General features: G+C 33.7%; 1 protein-coding gene across 1 annotated transcript; it reads right to left on the minus strand.

Moving 5' to 3' along the window:
- Nucleotides 1-664: 664 nt before the first annotated feature.
- LOC129225874 (28S ribosomal protein S24, mitochondrial-like) lies at nt 665-23,653 on the minus strand. Its single transcript, XM_054860402.1, has 3 exons — nt 23,323-23,653; nt 23,049-23,217; nt 665-1,006 (listed from the first exon to the last, which is right to left on the minus strand). The coding sequence occupies exons 1-3, from the start codon at nt 23,374-23,376 to the stop codon at nt 717-719; spliced, it is 513 nt and encodes a 170-aa protein (XP_054716377.1). The 5' UTR covers nt 23,377-23,653; the 3' UTR covers nt 665-716.
- Between the last annotated feature and the right edge of the window lie 24 nt (nt 23,654-23,677).

Here is a 23,677-nt window from a genome sequence, read left to right on the forward strand (position 1 = left end):
GAAGTCACAAAAGAACCATCAAATTAGGGGAGAAGGGTCAAGTGGCTTGAAATTGATGTAGTTTCGTGAACAAGCAAATTTTTATGTATTTTTTTCAGGGGCATTAGGGAGGAGTGTGGGATTCAGATGCAGTACGTCTGAAATTTTAGGTCTAAAAATTGAACTTAGCCTTTCTTTATATCATCAAGTGGGGACGGGGTGTCTAACTTGAATTTGACAGGAGCTTACTACTGATGTAAGTATGAGATCAGAGAACACTATAGTTGAAAAAACTAAATCTATGCCTGGTTTCAGAAGTGTAGTACATATCGCTGGTGTCACTGCAGGAAGGATACATAATTTTCAAATAAGATTTTCATGAAATTTATTTCCTGTCACGAATATAAAAGGTTGTAAACAATTGAACAAAAATATTTAAGAGAAAAATACAAAATTATTTTTGAAAAACAAACAGCACAGCTAGTGAAAGTTTTCTGCTGTAAATTACTCTTTCATCATTCACCGGTCTTGACAGTTGATATATAAAGACATATATATAGTAGTGATATAAAAATAAAATATAACAACTTGCTCACCTAACCAAAGATGAATGTGAGATGAAAGAAGTAAAATAGCACTTTAAGAGAAAAAAATCAAAAAGAAACAATACATAAACAAATGAATAAGATGAGTTTTATTGTTTAACTACAATGTCAGTATTGAAAAAAAAAATTCAATTAAACATATTTAAACACAACATCTTTTTTATCAGGAGTACTCTGAAGTTCCATTTTTACAGGACATTTAAAAATGTAGCTAAGCATTTCTTCTGTGTAGCCAATAAGAAAGTACAGCTTTCTAACTTGAATATTTCGCACAATAATGCCGGTGATAATAATTAGATTATGTCTTCTTTTGATCATTACATCTGATACAAATAACCTATGCCATGTTCCAAACATGAACTTTCGAATAAAGTTATCTTCTACAAGAGTTTCATACGAACGCAAGCCATCTAAAAGGTTACCTGAAAAATACCAAATTAACTATAAATACAAAAAATATTTCAACATCTCAACAATCGAAATGAGATATTTATGATATAAATGACTCATTAAATCAGACTACCATGTATATTTTTTTGACTTTTAGATTTATATTGCAGATGTTTGAGTCATTCAAAATTACTGAGTCTGTTACAGATATTGATATTTTTCACCCATAGATGAAATAAAAAAACTTAGAATGATCCAAAATGATTGATGAATACAAATCACAAGATATACAGATATACAAAATCTTGAAACCATTTAGAGAAATTTGGGCAGACAAGAAATTAAAACTAAAAAGAAACTGAAAATTTCATATAACCCCAAGCTGAAATTTACTGAAACTTCATGTGGTTTTGCAAAAAGGTCATTCCAAGTTTGTCTTTCAGTCCAAAAAATTAAAAGCAATTAAGAAATTACCTATTATTCTTATCCTTATTTCATTTCTAACTGAGAAATTGCATGAGTCTCTATAATTGTTTTCTGTGTTTCAATGTAACAGTCAGGTTTTTGCTTGAATAGTTATAATTTTGGATTTTAAATATCCTGATTTTACATCTCAAATTTCACAACCTAGACTAGCATCACATCGTTTTTTTTCTTTGACACCTTTATCGGAATCTTTTAGCTCAATTTTTGATCTTCAAAGTTGTCTTTTTTATAAGTAGCAGTTCAACTGGTCAATTTTTCTGCTAGCAAATTAGAGCCATAACAATGATTATTTCTTCCATTGTTACTCCCACAGCTTTGCGATGAGTCAGAATGAATGGAAGTGTTATTTGGTGTACAAGATCTGCCATTTGAGAGAATGGCTTTATCTCATCATGAGCAAGAATTAACATAGCCCCTGACTATATTCACCACAATGACTATCTATACTTCATCCTCCCTGTAATAATATCAACAATTTATCAAACCATCAGCAATTTAATTTTTTATTATGTTAATCTGCAAAAGAATGTATACATTTTTAAAAGTTTTTTTCTTCTCTGACATTATATCACAATTCAATTTTTAAAAATAGCCTGTTTTGTTATTGATACAAAGTTGTTTGAACTACAAAGAGGCTCCCTATACCTGGAATAGTTTAAGTCAAAGTTAAGTCTAAAATGCAAATCAAATAAGTTTACAAAAAAAATTTTTTTTTGTTAAAACAAAATTCAAAAATTTTGAGAAGGTGCAAACTGCATCATCGAAACATTTAGTTGGGTGTTTTTATAAGGCATGGCAGCATTTTAAATATTAGTACAGATTCAGAAAAGGGAATTCGAGTACAGGCTAGCAGATAACATTGACAGGAATCCTAAAAGGTTTTTTGCTTAAGCTAATTCTGGGAAAGCTCGAAATAGTCAAATTGGGCCACTGGTTGATGAGCAAGGAAATTTAATTCAAAACTTTAGGGAAATTGAAAATGTTTTTAATAACTTTTCTTCCAGTGTGTGCAACGATAACTGTATCTCAACTAGGATTTCTAATTGGGTGCCGGATTCATACCCGTGGGATTCTGGAATTGTAAAACGGCAATCCCGCGGGAATGACTTTATTTTTCTAAAAGTTTAGTTTTAATGTCAAATAAAAAAAGTTGCTCTTTATAGGAAGAACTGATTTTGTTACCTGCGAATTAGTAGCTTTTTCGAATTCTGTACACCAATCGTAGAGCACAACAAAGCACAATTGCAGGGGTGCCTACCTAGGGGTCATGGCACAGACTGTGTGATTGAAATTTTAAGGAGAGGGGTTGTCTGATCAACCAAAATGAACCTTTCACAAAATTCCGATCAACCAAAAAGACCCTTAACAAAATTCTGATCAACTGATCAACAGAAATGGATCTTTCACAAATTGTTTATTGAAAGAAAAAATCTGAAATCAAAATAATGCATATTTCATATTTCCTGTCAGAATCCTCGCCATAGGGGGGGGGGGTCTCACCCTCCCAGCAATTTCATCTATTTGGCAAAATCAGTTTAAGTCGGCATTTTTAATGTTTTGGAATTTTAAAGTTTTAATTGATGGAAATTTAAAAAAAATTAGCATATTTATACAAAGTTATACGTCTAATCTTTTAACACTTTGCGCAAGAGAAAATAACGTATGGGATCTCCATTTAAATTCATTTTTGTTTTGTTCACACCATGCCGATTGCTTAGTTTGCGACTGCTCATTTTGCTGAGACAATAAGCCTCCACTCAGAAAATTTAGCTAGAGTCGGCATTTTTGCTTTTTCAGTTGATTCTAAATTCTAAATCTTTGAAAATAAAGTAGTATGTAGCTTGACCATGTGCACATTTTCACCTTTTAATGAAAAAGGAAAAACCAAAAAACATACATAGTTTTGCTTAGGCATGTCTGGAGTGTATCCTGTGATTATTGATGACTATTCATCTGAAAGCCCATCTGAAAGACATAATCAATTTGCCGATTGCTAATTGCACAGTAAATTTACTGACATTTAATAGAACAAAATTTTATTTTGCTGACACTATCCAGGGACATGCCTCACTTAAAATTTTTGTGGAAAATTCTCAATCTGTATTCTATCATTTTCCGAATTATAAAATACGGATATGCAATGCACACATGAGAAGGGAGGAATTTTTAAAAATGCAATGTCTTAAAATTTGACGAACCATCAAACAAATTTTGCTGAATAAGAACTTTAATGGAGGCCACGGGGACCTCCCAAGGGGCGCTGCCTTTCTGTATTCAGTCAGCAATTTCAGGTACAATCAGCAATTTTTACTTTTAGAGTTTATCTGAATTCATTATATCTTTGATAAAAGTTAAATGGAAGTCTGCACATATTTACATTTTCTCATTTTAACAAACTTCTTAATGCAAAACATGAGTTCTAATGATTATTTATTTTGTAAATTTTAAAAAGAAAATTTAATCTTAAAATATTTAGAAATATCTGGGAATGTGTATCTCACATTAAGATTACCTGTGAGCAACCGAGATGTATGATTCAAACATTTTTTCGAAATAGTTATTCAATATATTTTTAGAAACCGACGGAAAGTCTCAGTTTAAAAACACAACCACATTAATAAACATAATAGCTTTGGGGATATAAACATTATCCACACGTTTATAAAATTGAATCATCAATAAAAAATCCACATCAAAGTGGAAGAAATACATGTGGAGCTGAAATGATAGAAAAATTAAAATAGAGAGAAAGAGATTTTATATTACAATACGAAGTCTCATTGGTTTTTTGTTCAAGTGTTTGATTTTGAAACAAACTTCTGAATGCACATTCAGCCCCATTTCCACTTTTTCTAGGCTGACAGGTTAAAAACCAAAATAGTATTCTACTCGCAGGGGTTAAGATTATTTATCGATCACACAAGTGTATATTCTTTACTAATAATAAAAACTCAAAGTCTCACTTCTGGATGTCTGTGACCCCTAAACCGTTCAGCCGATTTTCATGAAATTTGGCACAAAGTTAGTTTGTAGCATGGGAGTGTGCACCTCAAAGCGATTTTTCGAAAATTCGATTTTGTTCTTTTTCTATTTCAATTTTAAGAACAAAATACTCATAAGATGGACGAGTAAATTACAAAATTATCATGACGTGGAATGGGTGAGCGAATGAACACAGCCAATTGGCAAGAAATTCGTCATCCATTATTTGTAAATATGCAGGCGAAACGAATGACCTTTTAATTTTCAACTACGGGCAAAGTCGTGTGGGTACTAATAGTGTGTAAATAAAGCAAGACATTTGTCCGCCAATTGTAGCACTCAGAAATGCCCTTGTGGAGACGGAGCAGTGTAGTCGTCTAGGTGGTGATATTAGAAACGTCAGACCTTCGGGGTCTTTTCTGTTAAAAATCTTTCTCCGGAATCTAGAACTAGGAGATTGAGGGAAAATTAGAGAAGAGTTGGATCAACTTTTGTTTTGTGCTTAGGACCAGGGTCTGTTCGGAACCCTGCTGAGTGAACTTTCTGCCTGAAGGAGGAAGAACATGTGGTTATTGGCCCTGGAGCCTTGATGAGATATGAGTGGCATTGAGTTTGGCAGAAGACTTGAGTGACCATAATACAGAGAGTTATTTTGTTTATCATGCATTGCACAAAAAAAAAGACCGGTTAAAGTTTTGAACTTCATTTGCATTGTACGAACAACAATTCTTATTGGGGCAAGTAAGGAAAAATCTGAAAAAGCATGATTTTAATTTGAGAAAAAAACGCGTATTGAAATGCAGCAGAAAAGGTATGATTATTTTAACATAATATTTTCAAATTATTATTTTAAGCTTTCCCCCTTTTTACTTTCTTCTATATCTAAAATATAGAAAAAAGTATTGGATTCATGCAAATTTTCGAATTTCGAAGGATTTGAACGTTTTGAGGTGTGTTGAGTCCATTTCGACCATTTTTACTTTTTTCTATATCTAATATATAGAAGAAAGCATTGGATCCGTGCAAATTTTCGAATTTCGAAGGATTCGAACATTTTGAGGTGTGCTGAGTCCATTTCGACTATATTTCGAAAATGTCTGTCTGTCTGTCTGTGTGTGTGTGTGTGTCACTCTGTGTGACCAGTTTTTTGTGGCCGCTCTACAGCAAAAACTACCAAATGAAATCGAGCAAAATTTGGTACACATATGTGCCCCTATGTCAACTTGTGCCCATTGGTTTTTGACGCGAATTCCTCCAAGGGGGGTGGAGCAATGGGACATTTTTTGAGTTATGCGTGCTTGCTATTCCTCAGGAAGTAACTGGCAGAATCAAACAAAATTTGGTCCATGTTGCCATTAACAGGAACAGGTGCTGATTCAATTTTGGTGTCAATAACTCAAACGGGGGTTGAGCTATAGAACGTTTTTTGTCATCAATTGTGACTGCTGTATCTCAAGAAATAATGAATGGAATGAAAGAAAAATTTATCGGCAAGTAATCCTTAGTGGGTATAAGAGCTGATTTTATTTTGGTGTCAACAGCTAAAAAGGGGGTAGCGCAATCACCCGTTCTTTTTTTCCATTGTGAGTGCCCTATCTCAAGCAGTAATGCTACGTTCTGGTTGAAATTTGGAATATATGTGAATCCATGTGTAAACAGGCTTTGGTTCAATTTTGACGCCAATCGCTCCAAGAGGTGTTGATTTTTTTTTTTTTTTTTGCGAATAAAAATAGCTTTATTAATGCAACAGTAAGAAAGATAAATCGGAATAGATTGTCGTCTGCGCATTTCTTGTGATTTTAATTGTTTGGAAATGATCGGAAATATTATCTCAATGATCTAAAATTTTTAACATCTTATGTTTGTTAACAAATAAAATATTTGTAATTAATTCAAGCAAGGCTTTTAAAATAACTTTCAATTTTCGCTCATTGCTTTGCTTTTGCAATAATTCAGACATTGGGATGGTTGTTAAGTTTTTGCATGTGTATTTTTGTTTGTTGGGAATATTGCTTCCTCATCAAGCATGGGGAGGGATCAGAAAAGAAAAATATATAAGAAAGTTTCGTGATGGCCACAACATACTAGTTGAAATATGTCTGTCTGTTTCTGTGTGTATGTGTGTCACATATGTGTGACCAGTTTTTTGTGGCCTCTCTACAGCAAAAACTACCGCATGAAAACGAACAAAATTTGGTGTATATATGTGACCCTATGTGAACTTGTGCCCATTGGTTTTTAGCGCAAATTCCTCCAAGGGGGGTGGAGCAATGGGACGTTTCTTGAGTTATGCTTGCCTGCTATTCCCCAGGAAGTGACTGGCGGAATCAAACAAAATTTGGTCCATATGTTGCTTCTAACAGGAACATGTGCTGATTCAATTTTGGTGTCAATAGCTCAAACAGGGGTTGAGTTATAGAACATTTTTTGTCGTCAATTGTGACTGGTGTATCTCAAGAAATAACGAACGGAATCAAACAAAAATTTATCGACAAGAAGCCCTTAGAGCAGGGTTGGGTTTTGGACAGTCCAAAACTCAATATATATATACACTGCTCGACATTGAAAATGCAAAACCAAGAAGTGTACAAAAATTTATGCAAATTTTAGAGTAGACGTACATCACTGAGTTATGTAAATGATGTGAAATGCGCAGCTCTCCAATGCACGTGAAGTAAGATATAAGGGAAGGAACTTGCAGAATGGACAATATTCGTGTCGTTATTTCTAACTGGAGAATTATCGAAAAATTTTTTTGTCTTGGAGGATACGTGTAACACGAGAGAATGCCAGGCTGCCGTTAACGAAGGCACTTCCAGCAGATAGATGATTATACGAGGGGTATGGTGATCAGACAGAGAAGGGGAGGTTGGTCCGTACGTCAAATTGCAGCTGATACCCACATGGATGTGAGCACAGTGCATCGATTGTGCCGAAGATGGTTGGAACAACGAAATGTGGCAAGATTGAGGGGTGCAGGGGCAGCCAGAGTGACGTCAGAACACATGGATTGACGCATCCACCGACAAGCTGTAGCCAGACCTACAAGTCACTTGTTCCTCGATTCTGCAGCAGGTGCAAGATCCTCTGAATGTTCCTGTGTCAACCAGAACCATTTCCCGTCGTTTGGTCGCACATGGTCTGCAATCAGGGCGTCCGCTAAGAAGACTGCCATTGACCCCACAACATAAACAGCAACGTTTTAGTATGGTGCTGGACTAGAGCGACGTGGATGACAGAATGGCGAAATGTTGTGTTCTCAGATGAATCCCGCTTCTGTTTATCCAGTGATTGTCGCTGCATACGTGTGTGGCGTCGATGTGGAGACATCTAATCCGGCAGTAACTGTGGAACGTCCTACCGCACGACAACGTGGCATAATGGTTTGGGGTGCAATTGTGTACAATTTCATGTCACCTTTAGTTCGTATTCAGGGCACTATGACGGCCCAACGATACTTGGATAATGTGCTGCGGCCGGTGCAATCTCTTACCTTCCAGGGCTACCTAATGCAATTTTTCAGCAGGATAACGCCCGACCACACATTGCTCGCATTTTCCAACATGCTCTCCAAGGCACACAGATGCTTACCTGGTTACCATACTCTCCTGACCTGTCACCAATCGAACATGTGTGGGATGTGATTGGAGGCTGTTTGCAGACTCTGTCCCTGCCTCGTTCAGAAGACGAACTGTGGCAAATGTTTGAAAGGGAAAGGAGAGTCATCCCTCTGGACACCATCTGCACCCTTATTGAATCTATGCCTAGACATGTTTCTTCGTGTATCGCTGTCCACGGTGGTCCTACATCCTACTGCGCCGACGCCGTTCTTGCGCTGTATTCTGCCTATCATTTTGAAATTAAGATCATTTATTATTTCTTGCTGTCTTTGTCTTTTTTCCAAATTTCATCACTTTCTGACCACTCCTTCTTAGTGTTGCATTTTTAATGTTCAGCAGTGTATATATATATATATATATATATATGTGTGTGTGTGTGTACATATGTATCTGTCAGGTCGGCAAAAGGTTAGGAGTCAGTCGGCTCAGTTTCAACACCCCCTCAAATGAATGTACCTGGCGACAGCCTTGTTTCCCGTGTAATAAAACCAATAATTTTTGGAACCTTTTTAAGGTTAAATTAGAAGGATGAGCTTATATAAAATCTGCTAATTTTGCAAAAAAGAAAGAATAAATAAATAAATTTGCACTCCTGCAAGAGATAAATAGCTACTACTGCCAAATAAATATAATGCTTGTTTGTTTCTTTAAAAGAAATTAACAGCTGACAGTTAGTTTGGTTTTAAATAATTTTGCTTGTTTATTTTATCATAGCTGTTTCGCAGCTGTGTTATTGTAAAGGTGTTATTGTAAACTTCTCTGAAAAGTGTGCCTTGTAAGCATTTTTATCCCTGCTCCATGATTGAATAAACAATAATAATCAGCAAAATGCACTTAGAACTGCAAATGGATAATAGGGGTGGGGAAAAAATGTGATTGCTTCAGATAGGGTTAATAGGGTTACCAATTTCAAAATTATTGCCATTTAGCATCTGGGGTTAGTGTGACTTGATTAGAAAGTGACTTGATTAGAAAATATTCTCATCATTTTGCCAGATTGGCAATATTTGTGTTTCTACGTTGCAATGTGTAACTGTTATTTTGGGAGAAACTTATATGAATTTTATTTTTCGATGTTTGCAAGGATGATTAACCTCTTTACTGTGAGAACTTCTTCGCCAAAAAGGGTCAGTTTCTGCGTAAACATTTCGAAGAGCTATGTTGTTTTCTCAGCAATACTGCTGGGTTCGGGACCTCCAGCATTGCTACTCTTTTTGATTTACAAAGGAGCTTCTGCTTGGTCAATCCAGCCATTATGGTAAACCAGCTCTCGATAGTTTACTAAAGAGTGGGAGGGGACGCTTTTCCTGAGGGGTAGTTTGACGATGACAGTTCGAGGTTGGAATGGTTTTCTCTCTTATAAGGGTTGTTCTAGGAACCTTTTTCAAATTTTGCCAGCTTTAGAAGCTGTCCTCTGAGCATTTTACTACGAAATTTCGAGTATGATTTTTACATTTGTTCAGACATCGCACATTTTATTAGTGCTAGTTACCCAGTTTAGTTATTGAAATTTGCTATTCAACTTTTGAAACTTCAGCAATCCAATTAATTAAATTAAAAAAAAAAAACTTTTAAAAAGAAATAAAAATTGATGGAAGTTAAAATTACTTTACTTCACCACAAAAGTGCAACATTAAATTAATTCTATTCTATGCATAATTGAATTGCTTATTAAAACTGTGAAGCTTAGTATTTGAGCAAATGATTTTACTATGATAAGCAAAGGTATTTTTATTTTTTTGCAAATGCATGCCTAAAATCTCGATAATATCTCAAATACTATTACAATAACGCAGTCTTAATTATTGAATGGTTTATAGTTTTGCTGCATAAATTTTTATATGGTACCCAAAGGCTGGAATTAACTTGCATCACATGTGGCTTGTGGCAAACCGATCTAATAAATGGGTGTGCTAGTGTTTCCTATGTTCTAACCAACTTAAAAACTAGGTTTTCAAACAATGAAATTCAGACTGAGACATATATAACATATCCTATATTATATTAATAATTTTAAGCCAGCAAAAAATTCTCTAGCAATTGTATTTAAAAAAAAAAAAAACTTGAATGTATCGTATATGTTATATGTATTGTCATTCAAAACCGACGTCTACGAACTCCTAATTGAAGAATCTGTTTGCAAAATGTAACTATAGATGGGGCAAACTTAAGCATTTTGAAGGCTACGCAGATCCTAATGACAACATCACGAAGCTGCCAGGTTAGGTTTACCTCAACTATAACCTAAATCAAAATCGTATGCAGGATCCGACTAAAATATGGGGGGGGGGAGAGGTGTAGGCAGACTTTGTCGCCTCCTCCCAAAAACTTTTTCAAATTTCATCATAATGCCATATTTTTCAGAGCACGCGCCCTCATACCTCTTGCGCACCCCAAACATTTCAAAAGCAGGAGCCGTAGGCTACGGGCCAGTTCCCAGAAAGTACATACTTCTGACCACGCCAGCGACTGCTATATACATAGGCACCAAATTGATTTTTCTCCTACACCAGCATTTCTCAACCCTTCTTGACGCGCAAACCTGCAAAATCTTTTGAAAATAAATCCCGAAAAGCTCAAGTGTTTTTCTTCCCTTATTTATTAGTATTTTTTTTTCTTATAATTTTAAAAAATCGACTCGCAGAGCCTGAAAAATTTGTTAAAAAAACATTCAAACCGGAGAAGTCCCCCCCTCCAACCTTTTCTTCTTTTTGTTTTTTTCTCAAAAAGAAAAGTAAACCCTTGACTCACGGGTCGTTGTGAAAAAAAGTCAGCGGGGACAGGGCTCCACTAACTAAAAGTGAGGCCCTAAGCCCACTTGGAGGCCTCCTGAAGACTTCATAATGGAATGCAATGGTTTATTTATAGGTTTGCGGCCCGTCGGAATGCATTTTTGGAACCTTTTGTGTATCACAGAATTACATACCTGCCAAGCCTTCCGGATTTCCTGGAAGTTTTACGGATTTTTATGTCCTTTTCCATTTTTCCTGTTATGAGCAAAATCTTCCGGATTTTTCACGTTTTGTAGGAAAAATATAGTATCTCGCCAATTTTGGCGCTAACGATTCTTTTGTGGAATGCGGCACCACGTTTTAGGCCAAGTAGCCAAGGAAAGGTTGCTGTAGGAGAATGGCACGAGAAGAAGTGAGGCAAGATTATGACGTCACGGAGTGATACAGCGCATGACTTCATCGGGATCCAATCAAAGCAAGCGTTGCGCCTGGCAACTAGGGGACTAGGGGCACAATTTTGGTGCCGATTATCTTCTCGTTCTCTCAGTTCGAGCTGTTTTTGCTTTGTTCTTTTTTTAAAATGAGTACCAAATGTTATTTCCAAACTTTTAAAGAAAGCAATAAAAGTAATATTTACTAAACGAAAGTAAGTTCAATTCATATGAAATTCATAACTAACATATTGTTAAATGAAAAGAGGATAGGGGTCCTGTTTGATTTTATTTTGCGTTAAAATCTTGTGGATAAAAATTAAAAAATCTTCCGGATTTTTTTTCTCGGAGGTTGGCAGGTATGGAATTACATATATAAATTATCATATTCCTTTATGATAAATATGATGTCCTTTTGAGGCTCCTCATAATTGCAACAACGTAAATTCGCTATGCAAAAATCTTTAAGCAATTTGGGGCCCCTGAAAGAGATGGGGTCCAAGCCCAGGCCTAATTGGCCTGTGCGATAATCAGGCCCTGAGCGAGGACATCAGAATAACTATTGTAATCAGAACTGTCATTACTCCTTTCTCGAATAATCTGTGCCTATTCCATTTCAACATATTTCAAGGAATTGCAAATTACGTACTTTGTGACGGGAATTTCATTATATTGGAATTTTAGCAATGTAATGAAAATTAAAATGGGAAGGAACATTTATTTTTTGTTGAACGGCTATTTCGTTGTATCGGTATTCGCTGTAATGAGATTTTATTGTATAATTTCTTTATTTTTTATCATTGATTTTTTTTTCTTCTTTTGACATTCATCTAAATGTTTAAGACTTAAGATTCAAATTTAACATTTGTTCCAGAATCTTACCATTGTACATTGTAAAACTAGACATTCCACAGTTGTGTTTGTGGCAAAGAATGAAGGGGCTAGTGAAATCTCAGACCATTGAAGAACCATCAAAGAATGGAATGCACTGACTCATCTGCTCCCTTAGTGGTGTCTGATAGAGTCGCACTGTAGCATAGAAACCGGTTCGTTTCCCGTGTCTACGCTGAAAACAGCTCAGATACACGTGCTTTGTCTCAGCTGTTCAATTTACTCCACCTGGTAAAAGTGGTGCGATGTGAAGATTTCATTATTTTTTAGACAAAGCTTATTAAAAATAAAGGGAACAAAGAAATTCTTTCTGTATCCAAAGAAAACTAACCTCTTACCTTGGGGTTTCGGACCACAAGAAACCATACCAGAAGAAAAAGTTTTTTTAAAACCTGATTGCATTATTTTTTACAGTAAAAACAAAATATTTCGAAATGACATCCCTCCCCCTAACATTCTCCTCCAACTGCAGTATTGTACATGTATACTTTGATTGGTTCATGTTTTGTCTGCAATTTTTTACTGTGCGCTATCTAGTGCGTGGATCGTGTTAGTTTTCACATTTCAAAAATAAAAAAGCCGTACTAAAGATTAGATTCAATTGACTCTTCGAAGAAAAATAAAGATATGTATCAGTACGCGTTTTATATTTTCGTGCTAAAATATTTAATGTTTTCTTCATTTGCTAGCATTCGCATAGAAAGGAACAATATAAAATCTTTTTCTTTAAAAAAAAAGTTCAAAATACTTGGCAATTTTAAAGTTTAACAACATTTAAAAATAGCACTAATTTGCAAAAACAAAATTCACAGACGCTTGTTGCGGGATTGCAGTGAGCAACTCTATATGAAGATGTGAGCGTTGGATGTAACGACAAAACCGATCAAAGCGCTAAGCTTACATTTTCCTGTAATAAAAATACTCTTTCTTGCTCCCCTCCCCCTAAATACATGTCTGAAATTTTAGCAAATTTGTGCTGTTTCAAGGCTGTTATTCTTTTTTGTCTTTCCTATTTTACAGATTTTAACTTATTTTGTTGTAGGAAATTTATTAAGAACATGAAGGAAAGGCATTTTGTGGTGGTGGGGGGGGGGGGGGGTTCTCAAAACAGATATCCAAAGAAGTTTCAACACACATGCTCCATTAATGCCAGAATCCCTCGAGGAAGGGGGATATAACCAAGGCCGCCGCTACCAGGAATGGGGCCCAGTACCGATTTCAGTCCTGCCTTTTTTTTTGATAATGAAAATTATTTTTAACATTTCATTGTTTTTATTTACTTTGCAAAGTACATTAATTCAGTTAAAAACATTTTTTTTTGGCAACAGGGGAAAAAACAAACGTTTTTCTTTCTTTTTGTATAATGATGTATTTATTTTTATGAGCTTAATAAATTTTTTTTCTTTTTGAAAGCGGTTAAGAAATTTTTTTCAATGGAAAAAGTATTAGCTGCTTTGTTTAATATGTGCTGCTATTTTATTTGTTCGTTTATTTATTTTTTTTATGCATTTACTTTTTTAGATGAGTGAGGCATATTTTATTCCTTGAAATCAGCTTAAAATATCAGAGAAATATGTTTGAAACAATTTGCGATTTTAGCTGTATTTGAAAATATTATCAGATACTAGAAAGTAGATATGGGTATATGGAAAAGTAGGCTCGTTTAGTTCAAGACGGAACTTCTTGTTTCATTTTTTAGTAAATTCTTTATTTCTTTGATGAAATTACTAAAATATTTTTGGGAAAAACAGCTTTATGACATTGCGGGCCCTTCAAAGCTCCGGTACTAAAGACCCAGTATGCCCACCCAAACGGTGGTCTTGGACAGGGGTGTAGCTAAGGGGGGGGGGGTTGGGACAACCCCCCCCCCCCCCCCGAAACGTTTGTCTCAAAAAATAAAAGAAAAAGAGAAAGAAAAAAAAAGAAGAAAAAGAAAAAAATCAAAACGACTTTTTTCTGAGTAACAAAGGTCAAAAACTCACTTCGCTCCCCCCCCCCCCCAATGCCATTGAAAATCTGCTCCATGAGTGACTCTCAAGTATAAAGACGCCTCCCTTGGTTGCCACAATTTTTTGATAATTGAGTGAAATTTGACACTTTGCTTTAGAAATGAGATTGATTTGTTACATCCACGTATATACAGCCTTTCTTTGTCATAGATTCTGCAAATCGTTAAATTTGTTTACTTTTATGAGCGGCACAGTGGGAATATTGCATACAGTCGAATCTGTATATTTCGAATTTCACAGGAAAGAAAAAAAAATCGAGAAAAAGAGGTTTGGAGATACGGGGCTTTAAGAAACTTTATAGAAATTTGGAATATGATGGTGAAAATTTGAAATCGATACTAAAGACAATATGGGCTCTTAATATAAAATTCCTCTGTATTAGTTTTGTTAAGTATTTATTCCTTTATTACATTATTAAGTGCTTTATTGCGAGTTTAAGGAATCATTTTGACAGTAAAAGAAACTTTAAGCATATCTTTTTCAAGAAAAAGTCTTTTATTGATTTTTGGTTACTGATTTTTTTTTTGGATTCATTATTTATCCTCTTGAGGTTAGCAATTGCTGCAAATCTAACTTGGCCAGTATTCTACGATTTTCCTTTTTTCATCACTTGAAAAAAATCTTATACTTTCTTGTCACTCCTATCATTTCGTTTTTTTAGGAATCACAATTTTAAGAAAGAGAGCAACCAAAGAACAGTACTAATCCAGTTCACAGAGCGAAGTGGTTTTTAACTTGAATGACGTTTAACCATGAAATTGAAAAGTTTTACATGTCAAACCTCTGAATTTCACCCCTTTACTCTTCTTCCAAGAAAGTGCGCGAAACGACTGTCCTTTTGTTAATCTTCCTCGCATTTTTCCCTTTTTTCCACTGCCTCCTCAGCTATCCGCTCTTGAAGACAATTCCTCTGTTTCTGAGTTGAAGAAAACGTTTTTGTTTGCTGCTTTAAAGATCACAGGGCTTCAAATCCGAAAATGATAGCATAACCGGAATGCGAGACGATAGAAGTTTTTGTTGATCTGGTCTCGTGTGTGTCAAAGGTCATAGTCAAAACTGCCTTTGCTAACCAGAGTATCCATTGCAATCCACATTGATTTTTCAACCAGTATTAACTAAATATTCTTTTGGAAACGTACAGTCTGTTTAGAATAGTACATTCTAAGTGAAAGTTGCTGCATAATGAAGCGAGCAAAACAAGCTTTTTTAAACGCAAAGAAAAAAATGAAAATGACGAAAAGGATTGCTCTAAAAAGAGGAAGTTAACGTCTGAAGAAAACGAAGTACAGTCTGCAAAGCCATCGGACCCTTCTAAAGGCAATTTTATTTTAATTCAAAAGAAAAACTGCATAGCATTACACGAATAAAATGTTTGAAAACGAAATGAATCTAGATTATTTCTGTTAGCTTGGTTCGCATTAAAAAGTAGAAAATAAAAAGACTTCTGTTTATAACACTCGAAATTTGCTGTTGCTCTCTCAAATAGATATTTATGTAAATACTAAAGCAGGTAATAAAATTAAAAATAAAAACTTGAGAGAACAGATGGTATGCTGCTTTGAGCGAATGACTTTCTAACATCTATATTTCTTCCTTAATTTTTTTTTAATTCAAGTTTTATTAACTGCTTTAGAATTAGTCCAAATGTAAATACATAAAAAGCAACATATAAATATAACGATATGAAAAGCAATTTCATTTTTTGCGGTTTATAATTCAAGAAGTCTTTTTTTATTTTATTTCATACTTTTAGTGCAAACCAAGCTAGTAAAAATAGTCTTTATAGTCTGATCACCGATGAGATTGAAAGCCAAACATCCAGTTTAAAGGCGGAAATGGAAGTATCTAGTATTAGCTTTTAAGGAGGCCAGCTTTTGTAGATGGGCAGTTCTCAAAAGGTGGGAACAAAAAAGTTAACTTTGAGCAATTTCAAAAATTTTCGAATTTGACATCAATTTTGATTTTATTCTATAGTATGCATACCTAGAACACAATATATGAACATGAAAAGACAGCAGGTATTTGTAAAAACTGTTAATTAGCAAATTAAATCAGCAATCTGTAGGTAACAGATTTTGGACATTGTTTTCCTGTAGGTAACGGATTTTGGACATCATCATAACGTAAGTTTCACCATTTTGACAATTGTTAATCTGATTTTTAACTTTTCCAATGAAAATTTTTTTTACTACTTTTTAAATTTTGCAATTTAATAATAAAGAGGATATTAATGAAATACTTGAATGGCTATACATGCTGCTCCTTACATTTAATAAAGTTTTGGAATGATTTTGAAGAAATTGATGCAAGGTTAAAAAAAAAGCTTCTAATTAAAAATAATACAATTGTAAAAAGTGACATCAGTTTTAATAATGAATATTTTTTCTAATGTCATAAGAATTAAAATGTCTAAAAAAATTATTGAAGAAAGAAATTTGTATTTCTATTTGGAGATCGTTAAATTATGTTTCCAAAAGAAAGAAGAGAAAAAGAATTCTAAAATAATAAAAGCGGAAAAAAAAAAAAAAATTGCTAGCGCAGGTGATAAAGTCGCCAAAACTGGTACAGCTGACGATAAACTACATTTGTCAAATTGGAATTCCCCTCTGGTAACCTTTAGCTTATCGTATACTGTGTTGTCGCCAACGGAGGTTTGCTTGGCAATTTTAGCGCAAAATGGCTTTCGGTTCGATCATAAGCAGCCATGTTTCTACTGTAATTTATGTATTGTTCAATGTGTAACATATTAATTATGCAGAATACCAATGGATTAAAGAAGATAACATTATAATAACGTTTTTTATTGAGGTTAGAAGACAGTAGATCATCAAAAATTATGAATAAATGGACAGAATTATCGGCGTCAAGATCGTAACGCCATTTGGACATCTCACATGTACGTTTAAAAAAAATTATTTTTCTTCTAAGATACTGCATAAAAGCTTATGAAAACACTTTTAAACAATTAAAAATTGATTCCGAGGCTCGATAAACACCTTTAAAATGAAAACATCATATACTTAGTTCTCCAAAAATAGCATTGTAAAGATCGTAAATTTTGGACATGCATCAAATTTCAAACTTACTATTTTCTAAAATCGTTTACAAAGTGAATAATCTGTCTTTACTTTTGTTATTTGTGTAAAATATTAACAAAAAATTATTCAGTGTAAGATTCATACCTTTAAATTTTTTTTGAAACGTATGGAAATAATTTTAAAAAATTTTTCTTTAATGGTACATTTGCTCAGTTAACGTTTTGGTATGTCCAAAATTGCGCCTTTTAGCAAAGAAAATATTTTTTTAAGGGCATTTAAAGAGCATTTTTTCCATAATTTATGTCAATTCTTGTCTCTATACAGTATTATAATTTAACTCAAAAATTTTTGAGTTAATTAAAATGAAAGTTATTTGGTGTTGAAGCTTCAAAGTTGAGGTCTGTGTTTGCTCCCACCTTTTGAGAACTGCCCAGATGTGTGTTACCCTCTAAATCAGCGGTTCCCAACCCATGGGCCGCGAACAGCGTGCTACTGGGCCTTGGACACTGGACGAGATTCTAAACCATCAAGATAAATCTTGGGGTCTTCATTTCCCGTTTATGCGAAAATTTGCTTATTAGAAGTACCGTCACTCAAAAGTTCTCCCTGGCTCATAGCCAATAAGGAACTTCAGGATTAAGATTTTTCATATTTCTTAGGACATTTTCTCCTATAATTGTGAAGATGAAATCTAATGAATCAGAAATTCCTTAACCTACCTATTTGATTAAGACAGTTTAAAAAAAATATATAGAAATGCATTGAATGTTGCAAGTTATTTGAGACTAAAACTAAACAGTTTCAATCCAGATATCAACCCCCTCGTAGAGGAAAAACAAAAACCCATGGAGTTTTAGCTTTGATTACTTGATTTTGAGTTTGTTTACAGATATGCCAGCTAAGAGAATACAATAAAGTTATTTTCTTTCTTGAAAATATTTTTCAAAATTGTTCTTGTATAGTATATCTATATCAGTGGTGCAACATGAGTGGAGAAGGGAGTTAACATATCAAGAACTTTTGTTTTAACACACTTTCAATCCTAAAACGGTATATTATTAACACTTAAGGACAGTTATCAGCAAATGCCCCCCCCCCCCCCAAGAAAGTTAGTTTTGACTGTGCAAGTAACATATAGTGGGCCTCAATGTTGTTTTCTACAAAACTGGTGGGCCGCACAACTAAAAAGGTTGGGAACCGCTGCTCTAAATTAATCAGTCACACTGAAATGAACGGAACACGCTCATCAGATATTTGATTTCCCCCTGATTTGGATAGACTGTTTTTGACAAAATCCCTGTTGCTAGAAAATTTCACTTTAAATTAAAGGTAGGGAAAAGAAAAAAAAGTTGAATTTTCCAAAACATTAAAGACAAAAAAAAAAATTCTTTGCTTTTGTTTTGTTTGACACAAGCATTGGACTTGGGGCATCCCATTCCAAATATGTAAGATTCACCTCCCTCTTATTTCTTTTAATACTAAAAAAAAGTTTACACACACACATACATACATACATACATGCATACATATATATATATATATATAAAGTAACCCCCCCTCCCCCGAAAGTCGGGTCTAGCTACACCTCTGGTCCTGGATAAGCTCGAACTTTCTTTGGAGAGAAGGAGCGATTGCTCATAGCGGTAGCAGTAAACAAATGAATACATTTTAACAGAAATGGATTACAAAATGCTATTGAAAAAAATTATGACAAGTGTAGAAGCCTTCTCGATTTTTTGGATGAGTATCCATTGAAGTTGAGTAAAATTGTAGTAAAGAAATGAACATCCAATACCCAGCATTCATTTGAATTTTGGCGTCTAGAATTCAAATTATGTTTTTCGCAAACACGAATTCCGATCGAGACCTCATTGAATTCCTTATTATCTCTACAAGTGGAATGGAATGAAAATGGCCGAGAAATTTGCACCCGTTACGTTATGACTGGTGATTTTCTAGAATAAATATAACGAGGCACATCCATGAAAAAAGAAATGGTGATGAGGATGCGGTAATGAAAATAAAGATTTTATGACACATATTCATCAGTACTCGTATAATAAAGATTATTTGCAGCGTACAACGTTATCTTTTTTTGTTTCTTATCAACCCTAAATGATGGGAATAAGTAATTTGAAAATTTCGTATTTAGAAGCAGTGTTTAAAATTATCAATATAGATAGCTTTTTCCTTTAAAAAAAGCATGTGTGTGTCCCCCCCCTCGCCGCGTTTAAAAATAAAATCTAGCGATTTTGCCAGTTAGCTTAGTCTTGTTGTCATGCCAAGCTGAAAAATTAGAGAACATCAACTTTGATCAAGTGCAGATAATAAGCACAAATACTTCTTGCTCAAAAAAATCCAAAAGCTTTGTTCTAAGGGTTGGTGAAGAATAAGGGGTTAGTGATGGAACCCATCATAAAAAATAATCTAATTTCTGAAGGAAAAAAAAAGGTGCTTATATCAACAAGATCACTCCTTTTTTGCAATAAAAAATGGGCTTGTAACCATAAAATAAATGCCGGGATTCTTTTGAAACTTTTCAGGTTTCTTTTGGCACATGGTAGTTAATTATTTATTATTTTAAACCTTTTGTAAAATTGCAATTTTTTTGTCTTTCTTTTTTTTCTTGGAAAATTTTGAAATTCAGTTTTTTAAAACACTGTTGCGTTACTAGAAAGTTTTCAGCTCATTCCCGGACTTAGCACTAAAAGTAGTCACTAATCAACTGTTAAAAAATTAGAAACATGATATAAACATTTTACAGGCTAAGTGTAATATATTCCATCGGGCATTGTTTACTGACACCAGCTTTTATAAAATACAGTAAAGTTATGATATTTTCTTTTAAGCTACAAGTATTTTTTCTTGTTTCAAGCTAACTTTGCTTTACTAGGATACAAATAAATGAAAAGTCTCTTTACTTTTGTTTTAATGCTCATTTGAAGTATTTAAAGCGAAATTTCATTTTCCAGTATGAGTCAAAAATTAAAATGCTGACTCGATGGTTTAATTTAATTTTTGCTGTGTCAATAGAAATTAATGATATGCTTATCATAGGCCTAAAATAATTTTATCAAAAATATTTCTTTTACAAGCTGTTTTTATACTTTTGATGCCTTCACTTTGAAGATTGCAATCTCTTTGCATCCACTATGGGAATTGGATTTTTTAACATTTTGATGTTTAGCACGCTTTGTTAAGAGGCAAACAAATAAAATCTCTTTTCCTTTTTTTGTTAAAATCACGGAAATGATAAGTTTTAAACGAAATTTTGTGCTCTTTAAGAGTGTCTTGGGCCTAAAAGTTAAATGCTGAACCCCTGCCTGAATTTAATTTTTTGTTACTTATTTTAAATACAAAACATATAACATTTCTAGAAAAGTTTACTACAATGTAGAATGGTAAATAAATCAGGGGTCTGTCCAGGATTTTTCACAGGGTCCGTTTTTTGTGAAAAATCAAATAATTTTGTGAAAAATGAATTGATTTTGTGAAAAATCAAAGAATTTCGCAAAAAAAAAAAAAAAAAAAAAAAAAAAAAAAAAAAAAAAAAATTAAACGAAATTTTAGAATTCAGAGATGGCACAAACTGCATCAATTAAACTTTAAGTTGAGTGTTTTCCTCTTCTATGACGAGAAAATCATTCGGGATTTTTTTTCTGATATTTGGCGCGGAGGGGGGGGGGGGCATCGTTCTTTCAAGTATCAATATTTATCTATCATTCTGAATTATGTTAAATTATACCAGATATATTTCTGTAAAGTATTTAAAAATAATTGTAACAAAAATATAAATAAATAAAACAAAATTCAGAATAGGGTTCAGCATTCAACTTTTTGACCCAAGACACTCTTAAAAAGCACAGAATTTCGTTTAAAACTTATAAATTCCGTGATTTTAACAAAAATAAAAAGATATTTCAATTGTTTACCTCTTAACAAAGCGTAATAATCATCAAAAATTCGAAAAATCGGATTCCCATAGCGGATGCAGAGAGATCGCAATTCTCAAAGTGAAGGCATCAAAAGTATAAAAACGGCTTGTAAAAGAAATATTTTTAATAAAATTATTTTAAAATTGCATTTTAGAGTCCTATGATAACATATCATCAATATCTGTGAACACAGTTGACCCCCCCTCAAAAAAAAAAAATAATAAAATAAAATAAACCATCTATTCAGCATTTTAATTTTTGACTCATAACAGAAAATGGAATTTTGCTTTAAAAACTTGAAATGAGAGTTCTAACTGAAATAAAGAGACTTTTCATTTATTTGAATCCTAATAAAGCGAAGTTAGCTTGAAAAAAGAACAAAATATGATTCTCATATCGGATGTTAAAAGATTGCATTTTTCAAAATGTAGACATCTAAAGAAAAAAAAACGGTAATTAAAAGAGTTTATTTAAAGTTAATCATCCTTGTTAGCATCGAAAAATCAAAACCCATATAATTTTCTCCCCAAAATAACAATTAAACATCACTTCGCACTGCACCGTAAAAAGGCAAATATTGACAAGCCAGCCAAGCCGACAAAATGATGAGAATATTTTCTAATCAAGTCATTATAAAGGTTCAACGCCAGACGCTAAGTGGTGAAAGTTTTGAAGTTGGTAACCCTATCTGAAGCGATCATATTTTTTCCTCACCCTTAGTATCCCTTTGCAGTTCTAAGTTCATTTCTCAGATATATATTATTATTGTTTATTAAATCATGAGCGGAGAAAAGTGCTTACCAATGCCTTTTCAGAAAAGTTTACAACAACACCGCTGCTAATTAGCTGTGATAAAACAAACAACCATTATATTTATTTGGCAGTAGCAATTATTTATCGCTTGCAGGAACATTGCAAGAGTGCCGATTTTTTTTTTTTTTCCAAAATTAGCCGATTTTGTATAAGCTGATCCCTCTAATTTGACTTAAAAAAAGGTTCCAAAAATTATCGGTTTAATACACAGAAATATGCGTTATTTTGCTTTCAGATTTGCTCTTTCAATAAACAATTTGTGACAGATCCGATCTTGTTTATCAGAATTTTGTGAAGGGTCCGTTTTGTTTGATCGGGATTTTGTGAAAGGTCCGTTTTGTTTGATCGGGATTTTGTGAAAGGTCCCTTTTGGTTGATCGGATTTTTGTGAAGGGTCCGTTAACGGACCCAAATATCCTCTGGCCAGACCCCTGTAAATATTGATACTTGAGGTGTACCCATCACCCAGAAAGCGATGCCGCCCCCCCCCCTCCAAATACCAGAAAGACACTCAATAATAATATTCCCAATAGAAAAGAGGAAAACACTCAAATTTAAGTTTCAATGATGCTGTATTTACAGCATCAAAATTCTGAAATTTCGTTTTTACAAAAAAAAAATTTTTTTTGCAAAATTATTTGATTTTTTACAAAATTAATCGACTTTTCACAAAAAACGGACCTTGTGAAAAATCCTGGACAGACCCCTGAGTATTTATCACTAAATTTATAACAAGTGTTGTTTGAATTATGTGGTTCGACATGCCCCACTACTGTAGCACATTGGTCTACTTTACAAGGTTCAGTTAAAAAATTAATATATATAAAGTTTATCAATTCAACACTTCCAAAAAAATATGTGGTGTTGAGAAGTGTTTAGTGAAACTTATTGTAGAAAATCGGACTGCTCATTAAATTTTTGATGAGATGAAAAATGCTAAGTAAAAAAGCGGACCAGCGTGCCCCACCTCCCGTTATTTGTACTACATCCACTGACTATATTTATGTAAAAACAGAATAAGAAGAGGGGTAAAAAGGTTACGAAACAAAATTGCATCTAGAAGCATATAAATCCTGTTGATGGCCCTGTTCAGTAGAATCAGAATTTGAAATAAATAGTTTAAAAATATAAGCTCACTTGTGTTCCACGTATTCCAAGATTTCCTGTGATGAATTTGATGGGGTCCATTAAATTGTTCGTAAGTTAGCGGTTTATCATGCTTTCTGGTGCGTCGATATCTCCCAGCCTGTGTTTTACAATGGATCGCTGAAATAGATATAGATCGGTTTGTCCAAAAGTTCGTCGGCTGAAAAGAAGTTAACAAAATATACAATTATGTTAAATTACCTTTCAGAAACATAGAAACATATTCAATGTAAATTGAAGTTTTCAAACAAATGCAAAAACTTACTGTAAAGAAAGAACTTTTCAACAAAGCGCTTGTCAAACTGCTAATCTGAGCCATATGAAAAGATAAAGTGAGAATAGTTTGTTTCAGAAAAAAAAAATATAAATATTCGATGAAATTACATCATGGAGAGTTCGGCTTCGGCCATTACATTACATTTCACTAGCGAAAACGTAAACAAACGCACAAATCGTGTGAAGTGGAGTAAATTAAAGTTTTTACTCTGTTAGGACTCTTATTACTCGAAAAATACCTTTCAAGAACTTCGAACGTTCATTTAGATTACCATTTAAATGAATAATATTTTGAATTTTTCAGTAGTATGGTCAAAAAACCTTTTTTTAATGATCTCTGTCAA

The sequence above is a fragment of the Uloborus diversus genome, chromosome 7, assembly GCF_026930045.1.
Source record: "Uloborus diversus isolate 005 chromosome 7, Udiv.v.3.1, whole genome shotgun sequence".
NCBI classification, from domain to species: domain Eukaryota; kingdom Metazoa; phylum Arthropoda; class Arachnida; order Araneae; family Uloboridae; genus Uloborus; species Uloborus diversus.